The sequence below is a fragment of the Pagrus major genome, chromosome 5 (genome assembly GCF_040436345.1).
Source record: "Pagrus major chromosome 5, Pma_NU_1.0".
NCBI lineage: Eukaryota > Metazoa > Chordata > Actinopteri > Spariformes > Sparidae > Pagrus > Pagrus major.
Window position 1 is genome coordinate 35379535 of NC_133219.1, and position 21656 is coordinate 35401190.

At 41.2% G+C, this 21656-nt stretch overlaps 1 protein-coding gene across 1 annotated transcript in view; it reads right to left on the reverse strand.

The window, feature by feature from the left end:
* LOC140995368 (netrin receptor UNC5C-like) overlaps positions 1-21656 on the reverse strand; it is a 201316-nt gene that overhangs the window by 81340 nt on the left and 98320 nt on the right. Inside the window, exon 3 of the mRNA XM_073465343.1 lies at positions 9795-9938. Within this exon, the coding sequence (XP_073321444.1) occupies positions 9795-9938 (144 nt within the window). The remainder of the gene's footprint in view (positions 1-9794; positions 9939-21656) is intronic.

Below are 21656 nucleotides of genomic sequence, written 5' to 3' on the forward strand. Positions count from 1 at the left end.
GTTTTAGAATTGTGAATTTCTCTCCCCAGTTCATACAGACTAAAATATACTAAAATATTGGACAAGCAAAAGCTATCACGACTAGCTGAATTTCTAGGTGTTGTTATTGCGAGATGTGGACATTTGTGCCCTAAACTGCAGATATCACGAATCTCTCACAAATTTCTACTTTAGCTCAAATTGCCAAATGAGCTACTTGCATTTAGCGATCTAGAAATAAAATTGTAATAAAGTGCTGCATAACTTTGGATAGAACCTACTGAAGAAGAAATGTTTTAAGGTCAGACAGCTTGCACAGTTATTGTGTGTTCATGGATGGTAAAGGAATAGCACAAAAAGTTTGACTTTGGCAAAAATGTAAATTAACCTGAATCCAACGTATTGTTGATGCAAGGAACACAGTTCAAAAATGGAAATGTGAGGACAAGTAACTTATACAAATTCACATCTAGGAATGAATCAATGATTAGATACTACAAATAACCAGAAATAAAGAAAATGTTGGCAATGTGTTTTCTCCCCTCCTGCTCCTCAAGAGGAAACTCCCTATTGAGCAACAACACATGATGGTGCCAGAAATCATGACCCCAAGAGTCAAATATCACCCATTTGTGCAAAGAAGGGAGTTCAGGAAGTTTCTACTTCACGCAAATCACCTCTGACATGTGTAAGCGACAGCTAATGGCGCTCATTAACCCTGACCCCGACTTCACCAGGAGCAGGACTGACTTGAGGGCAGATATGGGACCCCGGTGTCAATCATTCTTGCCAGTATGTGTTATTGCAAAGCAAATACTATAAAGCGAGTTAAAAAGCAGCAGCAGATGAGCTGCAGATTGATAACAGATAAGAGACAGTCTACCACGTTTGTATCTGTATGTGAGAACAGGACATTAGACGTGATAATGCCGTCTTATTTTTGGAGATACACCACCGACAAAGCTCTTAAGATTTCCAAAATTCTCCCGAATACCTTCCGAAACTAGACGATGAGGTTTAATTTCATGCAATATAAATCTGATCATTATCACACTCAGTGTGTGGAGCTATATTTTAAGGGAGTTATGTGAGGACACATAGCATTGCTGAGGCTGAATGATAACTTCATAATACAGTCAATCCCTTTGGGGGATGACAGCCTGAACAGAGCATGATGGTTCATTATGGGAGTAATCACCCAAAGCTTTAGCCCTAAATCCACCACATGGCTACCCACACAACACACAGCGAGGCACGTACGTGTACAGACACTGAAAGACAAAGGGAGAACGAGATACTGTCACAGTGAGGGGAAACGCACACAGGAGCTGGAGACAAACGAGCAGGCACAACACAAATGCTGAGAAACTCGCAGTGGGACGGAAAAGCAGGCACGTAACCACAAATGCGAGACAAATAACAACTGCAGACACACGGAGAGAATGAGGAAGTGATTGAGGGATGAGACACACTTCTTCTCTCCTGCCAGCCAATTCCAGGAATAATTTCCTGGTCTTAATTAGTAAGGGAGATGGTGAAATGAGGAGTTGGTTGTGAGAGTTGATTTCCATAAAGATTGAGAATGAAATTAGAGGAGATTAAAGCAAACTGCTTGGGGAATGAACAGACAACACACACACACACAGACACACACAGACACACACACTCACATTCACACACAGTGCTAAGCCAGCAGCCTATGACAGACACGATTTTGCGAGTTTGTAAGCAATAGGGCATGTGTGTTTGAGTGTGTGCTTTAGAGAAAGAGAGGATGTGACATTGTGTTGGCGACACAAGGGGACCATGAATTCATGTCAATGGAAGGTGTGTGTTTTTATGCTTGCGTGCAAATATGTGCCCGAGGGAAATATGTGCACAGGAGAGGAGGGACAGCTGTGTCCTATCAATTCACTGACCCCACTTCACTCCCGAACTGCAGATAACGCCATCCTGGCTTCATAAATATAACAAAAGCAAATCATAAATTCACTAAACAACAAGGGTTGAAAAGTACAGAGGGCAACCTTGTAAAGTGTTCTTCAGCGTGAACTCTCCAAAAATACACAATGAAGCAGTGTAAGCATCTATTCAAAAAATGACCTTTTCTTGCATAAACTCCTCTTTCCCTCTCGGCGTCCTCGCCTCCCTCCCTGTGTCTCTTCTCTGCCTAAAACTTCTTCCACTGGTCCAAACTGTTATTATGTTTGTGGTTAGCTTGTTGCCTCAGGCACCTCTACATAAGCACATTTCAGAGCAATTATCCAAAATGGGTGTCTCCGCCTGCACGCTACCCATGCCAAATCATAACGGTTTCCCCTGGTGGAGCTGCTCAAGCAATAAAGAGCAATGTGAGATACTTGGGAAGAAAATAGCAAGAAAAGTACTCTACTTTAGTCTCAGAGAGGATAATTTGGACATCCAATTTCCTCCACAGTGGCATGCAATGGAAACGATCAGACCTCTGGTTTGGAAAAAACGAAATCACTTAAGTGATAAAGCACACAAGGGGGAAAGATAATATTTAATAAACATTACAAGAGGAAATGTAAAGGGATTGCTAATTAAATGCATTTTTGATGATAAGTTTAAACAATGAAACATTTCCTGCTGTATATTATAATAATGAGGGGGATTGTGTTGCTTTCTGGATGTCATGATACAAAACTCATTAAATGGTGTGCCTTTGTACTTACTGAATCACTTTATTATCTGCTGCATATAATATTTAGTTTGATAACTATTAAACTTGTGTTCATCTGACAGGTTTTAAAGAGGTCATATTATAATACTTTTCAGGTGCATACTTTTATTTGTGGGTCCTAGTAGAAATAGGTTTACATACTTATTTTTGGTGCATTGCTGCAGCATCCCTTTTCACACTGCGTCTTGTACGCTCCGTTTTAGCTACAGAGTGAGGCATCTCGCCTCTGTTCAATCTCTGGTGAGAGTTGCACATGCACATTGCTTAATGAGCAGGATGTAGCCAATCAGAGGCAGAGTAGGGCGGGTCATGCTGAGCAAGGTAGTGTGATCTAAAATAACGCCGCTACAGCTTTGGGTTTTTTCACTTTGCAGACCATTTACATGCACAAAAATGCTACAGCACACAATAAAGGAAAGGCAAAAACCCAAAATGCATAATATGAACTCTTGACGTAAATATGTCCTAGGGCCATAGGATATTCAGTGTTAGTGCTGTTGCAGCCTGTGGTTGGGTACCTCTTCAGTACTTGCGCACTCATATGTCAACTTCAGATGCTACAAAATATCACAAAATTGAAGAAGTAAAGGCAGCCTGTGACCTTTAGTGCCGTTAGAAGAAGTCATTTCCTCTAAGTGACTTTAGACTTTCCACTCAGACCAGTTCTTTCCCTGAACTCTCCACCCTGTCATTTCAACACTTCACAACCTGTGATCAGCCTGAGACATCAGGCAAGGTCTTTCCAGCTGCAGTCAAGTTTTGAACAAGTAAACAACTCCATTCGCTGACATAGCATCAGCACTCTGAAGCACAACACTTCCTCTGGATCCTGTTTTTTTTTAAATGGCTCAAGGGCCTGACAAGAAGTGGCATGTTTTTAAAATGACACACTTCACTTTAGATCCTCAAAACAAACAATAGTTTAAAAATATACATATATACAAACACAATTTGTGTGTATACACTATCTCACACTCAGACTTTGGAAAGTGACAAGTGACTGTAGCTTTGTGTCAGTAAATCAACACTGTGGCTTACCACTTTAACACTTAAAGAGGACGCTGAAGCATTCCTTGACATCTGGGAAAAAGCTTAGTGGCTTACAGTGAGGGTGAGACATCATGACCACACATCCACACACACACCATGGTTCTCACTATAAAAATATTTATTCAGTGTTTGTGTACATCATCGAGTCTCTCTAAAAGCCAGAAACTAAGATGATGATAATGATGATGTCATCCTGGCAGAAACACTGAAAAAGTTTTCCACTGACAGTGTTTGTCAGAGTGTAGAGAGATAAACAGCATGTATATTTTACTTGATTTGAATATATTATGTTTTGTCTTTTCATGCAAAAAAGGTCGAGCATTATTGAGCCTGTGGTTGGTTTCTGGGGCAGTCTGTGCACTGCCGAGCAACTTTAATACCAGAAAAGTTGGCTGACACGCTGCATTTGTTTCCAGCTGCTTGATTACAAATGACTGCCTTTGCTGTTGAGAGCTATGTGCAGGTTTTTTGAACCGAAATGAGTGTAGAAGAGTTTGGTTGCAATCAATGCTCAAAATCCAAGACAAGAAAATCCCTGTTGAGCCTTGTTTTCCTTGGTCCAATTCATCCATGATTGAAGGAAAACGTAAACACATGCAGCTGAGACATTTGCATCATAAACAAAACAGCAGAAATTCACAAGCACACATTTTCCAGTTGACACAAGGAGCTGCCTGAGTCTCAGCGTCCCCGAGTGTCTGGACTCCTGATTGCTATGCACACACATGTCTCAGTGGAAGGTGGCAGAACAAATTGCCATCATCTCTAATTTGTGTGTGTCTGGCTGTTTGTATGTGCATGTTTGTGTGTTTTTGTGTGTGTGTGTGTGCTTGTGCGTATGTGTGTGACCTTGACATATTGCTAATCCCTTGAAGGAGAAAGACTTGACCTGAAAGCTGCCGGGCCAGAGAGCATGACTGACACTGCGTGAACATTTGTGTGTGTGTGTGTGTGTGTAAATGTCTGTGTTTCACTTACCCCTGTGTACGGGCCTGCAATGCTGTGCATGAGCAAGTGTGACGATTTGTGTTTGTGTGTGTGTGTGTGTGAGAGTGTGTGTGTGTGTGTGTGTGTGTGTGTGTGTGTGTGTGTGTGTGTGTGTGTGTGTGTGTGTTCGCCTAACCTGCTTTATAAACTTGAATTAAGCTGCCTGCACAAGCCATAACTCTGCTTAAGTGCCCTGCTCCAAAAGCCCAACAAATCTCTCAGAGATTTAATATCTCTGATTGTGTGTTTGACACTTTTACAGCCTCGACACTGATTGCCATCATCCAGCTACAAACTGCGTATTCAGTTAATGCCTCGAAGTGTTAATTCTACAGCTATTTAAACAGCCTGAAGATGCTGGAGAATTAAAAAGATAGAGGGGGAAAAAAAGGAGCATAATTGACAGAAGGAAACAATAAGCACAAAGAGGGCAAAGAGAGGAGACAATGGGAAAAGGGGAATAAGAAAATGAGTGGGAAGAGGAGATGGGAATGCGAGAGAGAAATGCTGAATTGCCATTGCATGGTGCGCTTGAAAACACACTTTGCTCAGCAAGCTCGAGCTGCCAGGAAGCATTTTAATCACAACAGTGGATCCAAATAGGAGTCGAAAGCGGGGTAGGTCAGGGGGTTGGGTCGATTTGAAGTAAAAGGTTATCGCAAGAGGGGGCCGAGTGTAATCAGATCTGGTTAAGGGAAAAATCACTGTTGTAACAGAAAGAGAGAGAGTGAAGGACAGAGGGACGGGCAAAGTCAGAAGGGAAATACATACTATACAGAAAATAGAAAGGTAGAAAGGAGAGTGATCTTAAGAGAAAGAGAGAGAAAGTAAAGTGAAGGAGAGGCAGGATTTGTATCATCTTCCACCTCCTGATATCTATTGGCCCTTCGAGTCTTCTAAGAGGCATCCTCCATCACCATCCCTCCAGCTAACCTCCAGCAGAGGTCTTACGTGTGTGAAATACTATATACCCAGTGTGAAGAAGTCGTTTGAAAAAGGGGGAAAAACAAAATAGGTAGCATGCTAGCTTGCTTTTGATACAGTGTAGAACTTAGGTGAGAGGTTCTCACGATTTTTTAGCATCTCTGCACTGGTAACGTGTACGTTTTTAGAACTGATTTCAAAAGTTTGATGATTACTTTTTAAGCACGCTTGGCAGTGTTGTAGTCAAGACCTCCTAAACCAAGACCAAGTCATGACCAAGACCAGAGTGTATCGAGGCCAAGACAAGACCAAGACTTTGAGAGGTTGAGACCGAGCCAAGACCAAGATCGAGACCAGAGTGTATCTAGATCGAGACAAACCAAGACTTTGAGTAAAAAAGCAGTCGATTCTGATACAAGACCTTCAAAAGGTGGTCTTGAGACAAAGACGGATCTTGAGTACTACAACACTAACACTTTGGACAGGCTCCTGATTATATTACTAACTTACTAACCCCTAACGAGACTGAATGCAACCTGAGAACGTCTAGCAGAGGTCTGTTAGTAATTTCTTGGTCAAGGCTAAAAAACAGAGAACGAGCCTTTGGGGTCAGGGCCCTTCGACTCACAGCATGCCAGAGGAGATCAGGCTAGCTCTTTTTAGTTTTAGTAATTCATACCTGGTTGTTGTTACCATTATCACTGTATCAATTCTACTTTAATCTTTTGTATATTTTATATTTTTTCTATGTCTTTGTAAAGCACTGAAAACTGTTTTTGATAAACCGCTGAAGAGAAGATAAATCATTTAAAAACTGGGCAGGTCCAAATGATGCAGATAAGAGCATATTCAGAACTAATTTAGCTTCTCAGTGATGCAAAGTAATTTCAGCGACATGTTATTATAAGTAGTGTCAGGAGAAGTTGAGGACTTTTGATGCATTAATGAATCAGATCAGGCAGACAAAAAGAAAACAAAACAGATGTAGAAGAAGAAAAGAAACAGGAAAGTTAGTTAGTGATGCAGACACACACATTAACTCTCTCACACACGTGTACACACTCATGCATATGTTCCTACACCAGCTACCTAGTTGAGAAGGTAAGCCACTGAACAATGGGGCCTTCAGTGCTATGTGCTGAATTCACGTGTTTACCTCGGAGAGTCACAGAAGTCTGCATACGTACATCTGTCTCTCAGCGTGTATCGGCCCGGACGTAAGCCAAAAACAGCACATTACCCGGCTTTCATTGCACCCCGAGGAGGGAGTACTCCGTTCGAGAATGTTATTAGCGGAGCTTAGAAGGATATTTCTGACTGTGTCACTAACTCTCTGCTGACAGACAGGAAAACATCCTCACAAACAAAAGCAGTGCAGAGAGCTGGTGATGCTCTGTTCTAAATTCAGATGGTCTTTAAAGCTCACAAGCCATATTCATTGAGAAACATGTTGCTATTGTACCACAACACATTTGTGTTCACAGAAGATTGAGTTATCTATTTTTCTATAAATGTATATTTACTATTTTTAGATAACTGGTTCAATTTACACATGATGCAAGAGAATAAACATTACTCTCTGAACTATTGTACTACAGTATAATACCTGTGCACTATGCAATGTGTGATCTGTAAACAGGCCTTAAATAAGCTATGAAATTCTTCATTTGCACCATTAAAACAAAGTATTGCATTTAAGTTATTTCTTTGGATCTACTTTGTAAGGAAACTTAAGAAAGTTTAATTATGGAGCCAAGACATTGTCAACTTTTGCAGAAACATTAACTGCCAACATTTTATCCTGGTTGAGTATCTGTCAGCAGACTGTGAGGCAGCTTCTTTCCTCAGGCTGTTGGACTCCTGAACTCATCCTCAGCACTTCATCATAAGAAAATGGTTTTATCATTTCTTCTGTGGCATAAAGGGACAATTGACAATTAAATGTACCTGCCTACATCACTCTATTGGTATGTTCACATCAAACAGATCTGCTAATCACCCACCACATCTCCACTATTAATGTAGTGTAAGCTAAGAAATGTCATTTTCTTTTTCAATCGTCATATCTTTATCTTTACCAATTTGTTTTATTAAGATTATGGATGTATTTTTTTTAGCTTCCTTTGAAATGCAAATACATTAATAAACAAATGTGTGTAATTCAGTGTGCAAATAAATGACTGAAGCAGCCAGGCCATGCAACAGTGAAAATGTGAGACATGTTTACAGCCAAATAAAATAACCTGAATGAGATTTAAGGGTCAACATGACGGATCTCCTCCTGCAGCACCAATATGACCAACCTGGGGAACCGAGATTTCCAGGGTGCATGTCTGTTAGAGTGATACAGTCTGTTAAAGTACTACATTTGAGGAAGTGTGCAGTTTGTCTGCTGAATGGACTCCATCAAAGCCCCCAGTTGTCCTTTCGAGAGTTCACTCAAGCAGAGCCACACTGTCAGTACAAGCCAGGTAAACCGAGGAGGTGGGGTCGATTTTTGTTATTGGTCTTTATTTTCTGCTTGACCTTTCTACAACCCGAGCACTCAGACAGGTCCCAGTTGTCTTACTGTATATGGCTGAATTGACCAGAGCAACGATGCTTGGAAAAGTAATGTTAGGGGTCCAATTCTCAGGCCAGTGGAAGGAGCCTTGAAGGAACAATCCGTTCTGTTATACGAGGCTTAAGTTGAAGGAACAAAAACGTCTTTTTCAGGTGATTTCTAGAAAACGTCTCCACACAGTTGCTGTAGCCATCAAGTGCCGAACATTCACAGCAGGATTCAACCTTTTCCTTCCCCTGGATCTGTTGTCTGGGTCGAACTATCTTGAAATGATTTCCCCATGTGATCACCGTGTATGCAGTGTTACATTGTAACGCTGTCTGCTAGAGTGATATTTAGTCTGGTCGGGTTTAGTCTGGCCTGTGTTCTTTCTGTGACCTTATAGTCAGACTCCCAGTTGTCATATTAAATTCTTCACCAGACCATAACAGGAAGCTGCTGATGGCAGACTGAAGTTACTGTGCTGTGTCCCCACCATGTTTCATTCAGTGTGAAAACAATCTTGAAGTTTTTTACCAAAAACTACAGGCTTTTTCCAATGATACTTGAACGTTTCTAGCTGGAAGTTAGATCTCCTGACAGTAATGCACCTTGAAGCATCAAAGGAAAGCCAAAGAGACACTCAAGGTTATAATCCTTTTATTTTCATGAAATACTTTGTTTTTTATTTTATGGTCTTGCTTTTTTATTTATACTCCTTGAAAACATTGTGTAATTATGAAGAAAAATAGGGAGTTTCACTGGGTCAAGAACAGAAGTGTTTGTATTATTGAAGTAGTAAAAAAAAAATATGAGGTGCTCTTCAAGGGTAGGGTCGATAATCAAGTAAAAGTGTGGTATGGTATTGGTTGGCAGTCTGAAAGGAATCCAAGGCGCTCTGATAATAATTTATAAAAACCCATTATTAAATCATGGACAAACCAACGTGACTCAGACAGTCTTCTCGGGATATACCATATACCATGGAGACAATGGTCTTCCATAATTATTGTTTTCTCACATTTTCACGCTCTCTATTAACCTCTCTCTGTCATTGTTAGTGTCAGGGTCCGCCATTCCCACATGGAAATTAAGTTGCCTACCTGCGCATGAGGAAACAAAGCATGCATGTGTTTCAGCATGACTGTTTCTTATTCTATTTTATTTATATCGGCCTCACTGTTAACTCTCCTGGTGCCGTTTTAGAGGTCTATTAAGTGACTGCTACTGCAAGTCCAACACTTCCTACTGATGCTGGGTCAAATTAAAAGCATTCAAACTGGCGCAGGGTGGCTTTTATTATGAAGCTGTGACAAGTAACACAACCTATCTGATAGATGTTAGCGCTGACAGCGATTTAAAAACAATCGACAAAGCAAAACGGCTGGACGGTATTAAATATTGCAATATTAAACCAGATGGAACAAAGGTGATAACTGTGTGTGTTCTGTATGCTTTCATGTACTGTAATGCATAATGCCTACACATGAGTAATTGTATGTTTGTGGGAATAAGACTAATGAACCCTTTCACAGTATGCTTACGCATGTGTTAACAGCATCTTCCAATCTTTACAGCTCTAAGGCATGCTCACGGTCATGTACTCACATGCAATGCGGACGTGTGCCTTGCGGCTCTTGGTGGTTCCAGCGGAGCTCCAGGCCACGCACTGACACCAGTAGTCTTCAGGACCAAACAGCTCCTCCACCTGCTGCCGTGTGATTTCTATACTGGCCTCTCTCACCACCAGACCTGCAGCAGAAGGAAAAATCACTATCGAGTCATTCGCAATATCAGTTGAGATTCAGATTCAAGCCCAAAGAAGATTCCTGCAAACGGTGAATGAGTCACAAGTTCCAGCTTCTCAGCCAGCCACTGATACTAAGCTTCTACTCTGGTGATATGGCTTTTATGTTAGCTTAAGAAGCAAGTGTCAAAGCAGGGCACAGTAAATATCTTAGCAAGTAAACAGAAGAGGGGATAATCATACAATATCTGCTCCGATTTACAAACCGAGGTCATTTTACTGAGTAAATCCACTCCGGATTTAATGTAAACTTTGTGAGATTGTTGCTTTTGCACTTCCACCACTTATCTCACTCTGCTCTCCAATTCCCTCTTTTCTCTGGTTTTTTGAAAGCAGCTCCATGTGAAGAATAAGTGTGAGGTTTAAATAGCTGCACCCCACTGATAGGACTGCAAGGCAGCAGAGATAGAGGAGGTCTGCAGTGGAAAATAGGAAATAAGGAGGGATAAACTCCGGATGAAAATATAGGACATGTAGAAGGACAAGTGGAACTCAGGTGCACAAGCAGAGGAAATAAAGAGACATTGAGAAAATTGTGACAATTATTTTAAAAAGGAGGGGACCGATGAAGGAGAAAGAGGTGAAAGAAGAAAAAAAGAGGAGAGAAACGAGAGAAAAGGTAGATTGGTAGAAGTAATTGAGAGGAACATGACAGAGGCACAGTGAGAGGAAGAGAGAGGGTGACAGAATAAGAGGTGTGAGAGGGCAATGAAATGTGAAACGGGAAGGAAAAGGAAAGGAGATAAAAATGGGTTTTAGGTAAGAGTACGTGGGGACTGGGGAGTAGACGGGCAAAACGCTCTGGGAAAATATCTCAGCACTTTATTTCAGGTTCAGCAGTGTTACAAAGACCCTAGCAACAATCTCTATGGGGCTCCACAAATCTGACTTGGGCCTATTACTCACGAAGACTCTCAGTAAGTTCTTGCCACTAGAGAAATTGAGAGACAGTTACAATAAGCATGCCCGCATAAAAGCAAGGGGGACCGAGAGGAAGGCAAAAAGTAAAAAATCCTGCCAGCAGAGAAACCCACAAGGGCAAAGAGCAAGAAAGGTAACAAAAGCTTTCGTGGAAGCAAGCTGGGAGATGTGGAGACATTGCTTTTGAGTTAGAAAAAAAAAAATCAAGACTGATAAGAAGGGACATGGAGATGGAAGAGATGGAAAGTAAAGGGGGAACTTCATGGTAATTCAAAGAGCAATAATGGCACAGAAGGCAAAGAGGAAAGTAAAGTAAGAAAGTAAAAAGCTTCAGGAAGATACTGCCGGCACAACAAGGGACAAAAAGCCAGTGACGGGGAGAGGGCTATAAGGGCAAAGAGTGTATAAAAAATAATGTGAATACTGGCGCTTGAGCAAAGAAGCAAACAAGGGAGATTGTTATGGCTCCATAGCTTAAAATGAAAGAGCAAGGGATACAGCCAGAGAGGTAGAGGCTAAGAAAATGGCAGCTAAAGAGGCAATTATAACCAGCAAGCAACCCATGACTAAAGCTGAACAACCAGCAGACAGGCAGTTGCAACGAGCAAAAAAAAAACACAGCGTGAAGACGAAGAGGACAAAAGGGATAGGAAGGAGGCGGAGGCCAGTGAGCATGCTACAGTGGAAGTAATGAGGAAGGTAAGGCAATTAAAATGAACGGTTCAAATGAGCCAGACAGCTATTTATGGCCAATGGCCTCAAACAAATGCAAAGAAAGCGTATGGAACGGTACATAAATGGGACCATTGGATTGGGGACACAGGACGAGGTAGGGAGCGAGCTTGTGTTGAGAACAAATACAGGAAGAACATATGCACATTTACAGCAGCGTGTACATAAAGGTTAATAAAGCTGAAGATGAAAACTATGAGCAGGACATTATTACTGAATAACTGGAGCGGTTCAAGGATCAGCCGATAGCTACACTGTATACTCTGCATTGGAATCAACTGTCATGCAATCATGTGCAATATTCTGCTGTTGTTTGTAGCTTTTATGTAGCATTTATTTATTCTGTCAGCTACTACATAGTGTAATATTAGTCAAGACTATCTACACTGAAGTTATAGTGAAGAACAAGGCACATATCTGACATCTGTATTTCTAGTCGCAATTATATTTCTAAATGTAAATACTTATGTTTAGTTGTCACGTATTATAGTTTAATGGACTTTTTCTTTTACAGTTATTCTATATTCTATTACTTCCGTAATTTATTTTCACTTTTATTTCTTATTGTATTTTGTCTATTGTCTCTATAATGTGATTCTAGAGGGAGCGACTGTGATGTACCAGGTTCACCTCTGGGATCAATAAAGTATTTCTGATTCTGATTAAACCGAGACATGTATGCAGCAATGCTAAGAAATCATAAACAATAAAGAATTAACACACTTTTTTCACCATAAATAAATCAAAATCACAACATGAGAAATCTGAAAGTAAGAAACAAGGTGTCATATGCCAGCTCATTTTGACAGAACAAAGTCAAAACTACAGATATCAGTCTGCGCTCTCAGCTGCTCTGCTCTGTTTACTGCTCAGAGAATCAGTCGGGTACTCCGACTGAACAACTTCAGCTGACTTGCATTGCACAGGAGGATACTTTCTCCCAGCAGACTGAAGAAAGCTGTGCCAAATAAGTTTTTAGGGGCTCCATGCTGCACTTATATAACACACCTTAGTAAATATAGTCGAAGCCAACTCAAGTTTTACAAGCGCCCTTTACGCCGAAAATTCAAGTTTGTTTGACAGTGATTACAGTGAAAGCAAATGTAGCCAAAAAACATCTTTAAGTTCACAGAGATGTTTAATCATCTAATTTAGTTGATCATAAAACCAGTCGCTCACAAAGTTGATGATGCGATTCACTTTTTTCAAGTGAAATGGAGCCACTATAGGTTTATAATTGAAAGAGAATACTGGAGGATACTGGGATTGCTCACATACAAGAGCTGGGGAATAAGGGGGAGGTGAATAAGGGGTAACATAGGATGTGCGTTGCAAGGTATTGCGTGAAATGGAATGGGGAGATATTAGAGGACAACAGAGAGCGGAGGGGGGAGGAGGGGGTGTGGGTGTGTTACAGAGATATGAGAAAACAAAAAGGAAGAAGGAAAACAAAAACAAGAACAGGACATACAGAGAGTGAAACAGAGAACATCAGGGAGAGCCGAGTTGGTTTCACAGCGGGGGAAAACAATGATTGCAATGATGAAATGTGTTCAATTTCTCAGAGAGGTTGAAGGCCGAATCTAAAAAGATCCACCGCTGCTGGCTTTGTGCGAGGAAGGCCAAAATAACAAGGAAAGAGGAGTTGTTCCTGCACTTCAGCACTTTAATAAATACTTTTTCAACCCTTTGAGATCAAAACATCAGTCGTGTTGTGCAACTATTTAACAATATACACCAAAACATGTCAAACTAATCATGTTTTCTTCCTATATAATTAAATATTGTGCATGCTTATGTAGGCACTCAGCTTGAGAACCCAATTAGCAATCAGTAACCTGATTACAAAGGCTAGTACTTTATAAACAAGACAGAAAACTGGTTAACACGGCTAGATTTCTTTCTAATGGCATTGTGGGTATATGCAAAGACTTTCTACAGAGGGAAGCATCACTGTGAAAGCAGGGCAGGCAGGTGTAACCTCATTCCTTTTGGCTATGCATCTCTGTGTCCCAATGCTCCCACCACCCCCTGAAAAAGCCCAAAACAATGACAGTTCAGGATTAAATATCATATTAAATGTTCAAAGCTACTAATGCAACATAAATATATCTGCCTTTATGGAGAAAAACATTTGTTTATTTGTTGTGTTCACACAACTTTTTGCCACTTCCACTGTGTTTACATGAAAATGCCATTTAATGCCAGAAGGGGTGTCACTCACTCCGATGTGATGCTTCATCCTACAGTGTCATATGTGTGTTTTTTTAATGTCCGCTGGGGACTAAAAGTAAGTGTGGAGAAATGAAAACAGCTAAAGAAATATGTCAAACTGTTGACATATCACAAATCTACACCAATCTACATCCTCCGTGAAAACAGAACCGCTCGTTTTCAATACAGAAAACACGTCAGAAGGAAACAAAGTTGGAACACACAAAGAAGATAAAGATAGACATCAGTGGATCTGTGGAGTTGTGCTGTTCAAACCAGTAAACCCCATGTCGGTCCCGTTGTTTGCTAATGCAAAGCCAACAAAGCCAGTGTTGCCAGGCAGAAAGCGACTGAATTACCTGAGGCTTAGAAAGTCCCAGATCACTCAGCGTCTTATTTCTTTTAGATACAGAGCTCTGGGTCTTTGTAGAATGACAGTGCTTCACATCCACAAAACCACAACTGTCAGCTGGGAGGAGGTGAGGGGAAAGAAGTAGATGAAAAATGGACGACAAGTATCAAGACAAGTGGAGACTGTCATAAACAGTTCCATCAATCACAAAACTGAGCACAAGCCCCAGATATTTCTCTTAGTCCTAAAATGTCAATTCTCATGACAAAGTTTACTTGTCAGCAAGGGAGTAAAAGTACAAGAGAGTGTGGACGAGCTTTGTCAAGTGTGGACTCAAAAAAACTAAATAAAAAATACAGATTTAGGCCGATAAACATGAAGCTGTTTGTAATACTTGCCCACAAATACTTTTACTTTTTTGGTAAATGTGACGAGGAGGGTAGCAGCATGTATATTTACAACAGAAAGGTCCTGATAATAACCAACTACTGCAAGATAATTGCTGGCTAAAACCATGAAACACTTCATGTTGCTTGCCCAAACTCCGGTGTCCCTACAATTAACCTACACGGTAAATTATTATCACACCAACCGGGATCCGATGGCTAAAATTGAACAAATAAGACCCCGATTATAAAAGAAAAGACTGAATTTTCATCTAAATATGCACTGTGCTTCCCTCAGAACAAGTCTGGAGTTAGTTTGTTTATAAAAGGCTCAAACAATATTCGTCAGAGCTCAAATGGATGTGATGTGTCATCAGAAGCTTACAGGAGCTGTCTGAGGAAACGTTAGGGGAGAAACACATGATGATGGGAAAGAAAAAAAACATGTTTTCCATAATTAACTGGATTTGTTCTTGATTAGAAACATGTACGAACATGTCCCCGTGTTGTTCAGGACATTATGACGATACATTTTAAATCTCAACCATCTGATTCCAAGTTTTTATAATTGGGGTTTGAAGAATGAGTACATTTAATTGTTCATCTTCAACATCGCAGTGGGAGCTGGTGTCATCAAATACAAGGCAAAAAAATCTGTGTCCTGCCATTTCCCTATTTCCATAGCTGTTAAACCCACTCAGTCTGTTGGTCCGTTCTGTCTCCTTCTGATATATTTCTTCCTTTTTTTCTCCATCCCCCCCACTGTGCTTTGACAGAAATACTTAAATGACGAAAAAACTGGCAAAAACAGCGACGATGTAGACAAAAGTGTAAAGTCTTGATTCCTTTGAATCACATGAACCAGAGAAAGAAAGAAAAATATATCGGGAAGAAAGCTAGCGAGTCGGGGACAGACATGAGAACATGGAAATGAGAAGAGGAGATGGGGGAAGCAGTGAAAAAGCTTTGTGGTGTTTAAATGTGATCAGTGACAGGTCAAACAGACAGGCCTTCAGGGGAAAGGAACAGGGATACAGAAATAGCCAACACTAGCTATTATCATTTCATCTGTGCCACAGAGGGAGACAGTCTGACATAAGACAAAGACATGAGGTCACCATCTGTAAAACCATCAGTCCTGCAGCAAATACTATTTTTGTTGGAACAGTTTCAGAGCCATTGCATTAACATCATAATAGTATTTTCTCTGTATGTAAATGAGTAAGACACATCAAAACACATGAGTTTGGTTCCCTTTGTTTCAGCCCCTGCTGAAGTGTTTGCGAGCAGCTCACTGAATGCTGACCAGCTCAACGAGTGTTGTTCAGCTAGTGATCCGGCACCGTGACCTCCCTGTGGAGGAGCTGCAAGTGAAAACACTATTTCCCTGCAGGGCTTAATTCATGCTTTGAAGCTTCGCCACGGACCTCCTACAGGAAGTACTGCTACCTGACTGGAGTCACTAATTTAAAAACCAGCTAATGTGACGAGGGCTGTTCGATGCCAGCTAATGACCAGATATTTCATAGAGACAGAGGTCAGGGGGAAGAAAAGAGATTATATGGTGAGACAGTTTGTTAAAACTTGAGAGTTATAATGAATAATGTGTTTGCTTTATAATCACATGCTGCTCAAAGGCTAATAGATGAGAATAGAATGAGATGAGAGGTATATTAAGTGAAAAAATTTAATTTCGAGTCTTAATTTCACACTTAGACGAGTCTAATGCAGGTTAGACAGTTTCACAAAAATAGACTCTGGTTACCCTCGGCCTAACTCGCAACCACGTCTCCAACAAGCTAACGATCAGTGACACCTGCTGATAAGGGGCAGCAAATGATGCAAAGAGGGGAAAAGATGGCTCGTAATTTGCTGATAATATCTTGGAGCAAGTAATGAGAAGGGGAAGAGCTGCTGGTAATATACAAGAGTGAGGATATTTCATCTCACGTTAGCAAAGGCACTGAGTCCTGCCACATTAAGAAGCTCCTGAACCCTAATTACAGTATGACGATGTAAATGATGACGCTCAACCACGATTATCAAGCCTCTCCTCATCAGAAAAAAGATCATATTTTTCGACAATTAAAGCAGCTTAATGCAACCAAAATGTATATGTGTAGCTAGGCGGTGACCTCTATTGGCTGTAGTAATTATTACAGCAGAAAAGGAGGAAGTGAGGAGAAGAAGCATGAAGAGGGAAAAGTCGGTATGGGGGGAGGTCGGAGAAGGACAGTCGGGTTAAACGAGCACAGGACTTTCTTTCAGGCGACCGCTGTTTGTGTCCAGTGTGAAACCAGAAGACAACAGCTGACGTTTCATGCTAATGTAGTGAAGTTACGTCACGTACATAATATAACGGAAGTTACTTTAGGTAACATAGGTAGGTTTCTGACAGAAGTTACAGTTATTTTAACCCAAACCACTTTGTTTTCCAAGTACTCTTCTGGCCTAAACTGAATCAAAATGCGGCTGCGCAACAAAGGTCCCTTGTGTTTATCACTGTTACGCTGCAACAGCCATGTTGTTTTGGGACCGGTGATATATGTCGTTTTTGGAGACGCAGCCAATCGACCTATTCAGTCCTTTAGGTATAAGGACGTGTTGGAATATGTGCATCTACTATCTACTATTAAAGCAAGACACAGAGTGTGTATGCTATATAAAAAAATAATGGTATGCAAGCACATTATTGATCAGCCTTTATAGTAACGGGTGTCGTAAATCTGCAGAACACGGTTCGACTCCTAGTCCTACATTTTAAAATGCATTTCACATTTTACATGTTTAATTACTTAAAAGCCCTCCATTACATTCATAATACAAAAGTAAAAGTAAAAGATGGAGGCAGAAAAGAGGAAACAGAATTATAAAAGTCAAATGGCGGCTGGATGAGAGGCACTGTGAGAGCGGGAGAGAGCGAGGGTTAACTGAGTCCTTCGCCTACGGAGGGAACTCATCCAGGACATCGACAGAGCACAGCCACTGGTCTGTAACCAACATCACAACACATGCAGTAGACTGAGTGTGCACACATGCGTGTGTGTGTGTGTGTGTACACTCTCTTAATGGCTCCCACTCTATGACACTGATTGATCATCACAGTCCTTCCTATAGTCCATGTTTGGATACCTCTCCTCTGTGTGTGTGTGTGTGTGTGTGTGTGTGTGTGTGGTGCACGTAATCATGTGGACGACATTGAGCGTGCAAACCTGTGTCCTCCAGTGGCTCCACAGAGGCAGCAAACCGGGACGTTTCAGGACACAGGAGAAAGAATACTTCAAACAAACACGCACAAACACACAAACAGTCACGGAAACAAGAAAACAGGTACACACAAACATTGCATTTTCAGATACACACACACGAACACAAAATAAAACAGTATCTGCCATATGCACAAACACAGCACAAACACACACACACAATCAGCCAATAAACACAGTTGTATGTACATGCAAAAATCAATACAGACAAACACCAGGAGTCACTGGCACAGAAGCTAATTGACCTCCTTTATAAATCTTGATGGTTGTTAATAATTGAAATCGAACAGTATAAAAGAGAGGGAGAGACAGAAAGAGACGGAGAAAGCAGAAGGAGGGAAAAAGATGAGCGAGCTTAAAGGAACGGGTGGAATGTGGACGAGGATGGGAGTGATGCCAGAAAGAGGGAGAGAGCAGGGAAAAGAAACATTAGGAGGAAGAGAAAGGAGGATAGACGAAGGAAAAGACGAGAGGAAATCAATACGAGTGAGATGGCAGCAAAGGAGGAAAGAGGTCACAAATCACCCAAGCCAATACTGTGTGTGCCAATAATGTATGTGTGTGTGTGTGTAGATGTGAAGTCACGGGTCAGTGCTAGCAGACTAATAACCATTCACACTTTGGCTAATGGAGACAAAGTAAGTAACCTGGTACACAATATGTTATTAGCACACTTCGAGGCTAATGGAGATATACCGAGGTCGTACGCACGTTGCTTAAGCAAACACTGGAAATGCCCTTCACAATAAGATACGTAATCTAGACAAATTATGCTGCTTCATCACCGCAAGTCACATGGATTCAGATGGAGGTATGGTAAGCGTGTTTTAGCAACTGCCACTGCTAATTATACTACTGTCTTGTTTAAAGAAATGCAGTCTGTGTTTTCTTTCTTGTTTTGGTTCTGCGTAGTTTATTACATGTTCCTTTTCCTGCTCTGGCTGTGATGCAGGGAGGAGCCGGGCGGTGTGGAGACCCAGCAGCAGGTCGAGTTAACAGCATTTCTCAAGGATACCGTGACAGACAGCGGAGCTTCTTAGAAAACCAAGCCTGTTCCTTCCAGTTGGGAGCGGACCTCAGTGACCCCTAGGCCTTCCTACTGCCCCCCTCCCCACTCCCCTCCCACCATCCTTGCTCGTGACCTTCACCTTGCTTACCCTCCCTCCAGATGTGACTACATGTCAAGTCATTTATTGAGCTGTCACGAAGCTCACACTTTCCGCCCAATATACAGAAAACGAGGTGTTCTTAATGGCTTATCAGGGGAGTCGCTCTTTTAAATAAGAATTCAAGAAAATATCTTAAATATATTGCTTCAATCAGCAGGCGGTGCCTTGTTCTCCAGTGGGAGGTGATCCTAAATACACTCCCTGTTTCCTCACTTCGTAAAATGCAATTGTAACTTTAGCTTGTAACCCAAGTAAAGCAGTGCAGGCACTTCAGTTTAACAGAATGCAATTAGACCAGATTACACCTGGTGAAACTTACTCGAGTGCAGGAGACAGAAAGCAGGAAGGAGAGGAAAGAAGCCTGGGCACAGTGGTGAGCACACACTGTGGGAGGTAGCATAGCTAGTGGGCTAACAACAGTATCCCACCAGGTGGAATTTTCTTCCTATCCTTTTATTACTTGATTGCCATTACTCTAAATTAATAGCCTTGCACTCATTGCATCCAAGCGACAACACCAAGTCTCTGCTGCTTGCATTGTTTCTCCATGCAGGTATATAAGAAGGATGGAGGACACCTCTCCACTTCCTCCCTACTGTACAATAATGAAGCCAAAATATAATATATAAATGGCATCAAATAACACATTTAAACCAACCATGATGTCACTGTGGGGCCAATATCAAAGATGCTAGCAGAGCGACACAATATGTAAAGTAAGCAGAAACGTCAGAAGATTCGGATCAACATGTTTAACAATACATCTGCAAACATTACAGTTACTGCACATATGTCTGCAGTGAAAATGAACCTCCAGTTGTCTACCCAGAAGTGACTTTTGTTGTCGGTGCGATGTCACTGTGATTCAGTCTATAGAGTTGTCATAGCAGGAACGGCACAGGTGGAACAGAAGACATTAATGGTCGCCGTGTTTCTGCGAGTGTCTCATTAATCCTTTCCAGTGAGGCGGTATGTACGATACAAGGAGACAGGGGACACTAAATGGAAAGGAGCCATTGTTAATGTTATTAATTACTTCGGTGTATTTCCTGCTTGTCAAAACGTGTCAAAGTGTCGACCACGAAAAAGGTCGACTGTGATTAGGAACAATTCCTGTCGTACTTTTGAAGCCCTATGGCTGCTGTTAGAAGATACACGATGCTTTATGATTGTGAGGCATTATCTGTGACTGATGATGCATTATAAAGTTTTATGTGATGCATTATACGCTTTGTGGAGAGTGCTTGTGTTAATTTTGTGTCTCATTATACAGCATTGTCCTTTTGTTTTTGCCCTTCCTCCACATTGTTCCTTTCATTATACCTTCTTTAATTCATTGTTCACTATCATCCAATAACTCTGGTCTATTTTGTTTTCCTTTCCTACCATATGACAAGCAAATAACTATTCACTCTGTTTGACAATACAGGCCTTATGAATGTATTTTGGTGCAAGACATCACAAGCAAAGGCTGCTTAGCAGGAGACAACTTTCAAGCTTGTTTCATTTATGTTCTTACTTTTCTTATGTACATTTCTACTTTTGTTTTCTTTTATCTTGATCCGCGAGATCAAAGAAAAGACGCGTTTCTGTGCTTAGGCTGACTTTCCTGTTCCTGCAAACAAGGATTGAAAAACACAGGGGGAAAGAGAAAGAGAGAGACAGAAAGAAAACAGCACAGCAGGATTCATATCATCTTTCTCCTCAGTGTGACTCCCTCATATCTGTTGGCCTTTCCAGCCCTCTCAAAGGCACCCTCCATCAGCATCCCTCCATCATCCCCTACTCCTTCGGTCTCAAGCTCAGGTTTTATCTGCCTCTGCTCTCTCCCGTTTCAGTCGGTGGAAATTAGAGGAGAGCACAAACCAGCGTGGAGTGAAGAGAAGGGAAGAGACGAGAGAGGAAAAAAGGGAACAGAGAGAGGATGGGACAGAGAGGGAGAGAGTAAGCGAGGAGACAGAGATAATAAAAGCAGTATGGGGGCCATAGCTTCTCGCTGCGTCTGTGAAGCAGCAGGAAACAAAGGGGAGAAAACAGCTTACGGAGTTTAGGTTTTCACACAGATAAACAGATAAACAGCACACGCACACACACACACACACACACACACACACACACACACACACACACACACACACACACTGTGCATCTAGCCAGGCACAGACCTACAGTAGCTTTCCATGTGATTCACTAGAGCGATGTTGCATAATGTACATCTAGTATTCATAATCTCTTTATAATCTCATTGTCTTTGGTTCTTGTTCTTGTTCAAGAACAAAAAAGTGCATTTGCAGCAAACTTAGTTCATTATAGATTCTTTTTTTTTTTTTTTAAAGAAGCCATTTTCCTGGAAAATGTTCCAGTTCCAGACATCTCCAAACCTCAGCTGCTCTTAATATTGCATAATGCCCCCCTGTTTATTTATTTATTCATTATATTTGTATGTATGTATTATGGTACGCTTAAGAGATTAAGTGTCCTGGAGCAAAGTGGCACGCAACCAATCAATTTTTTATTAAAGTGACATTATGATGTGATATGAAGCATAATTAAAGCCCATCAGACGCAGTCCAGAAATTTAAAAACCAAACCCATGGTTTTAAAAAAGCCTGAGGGTTGTTTC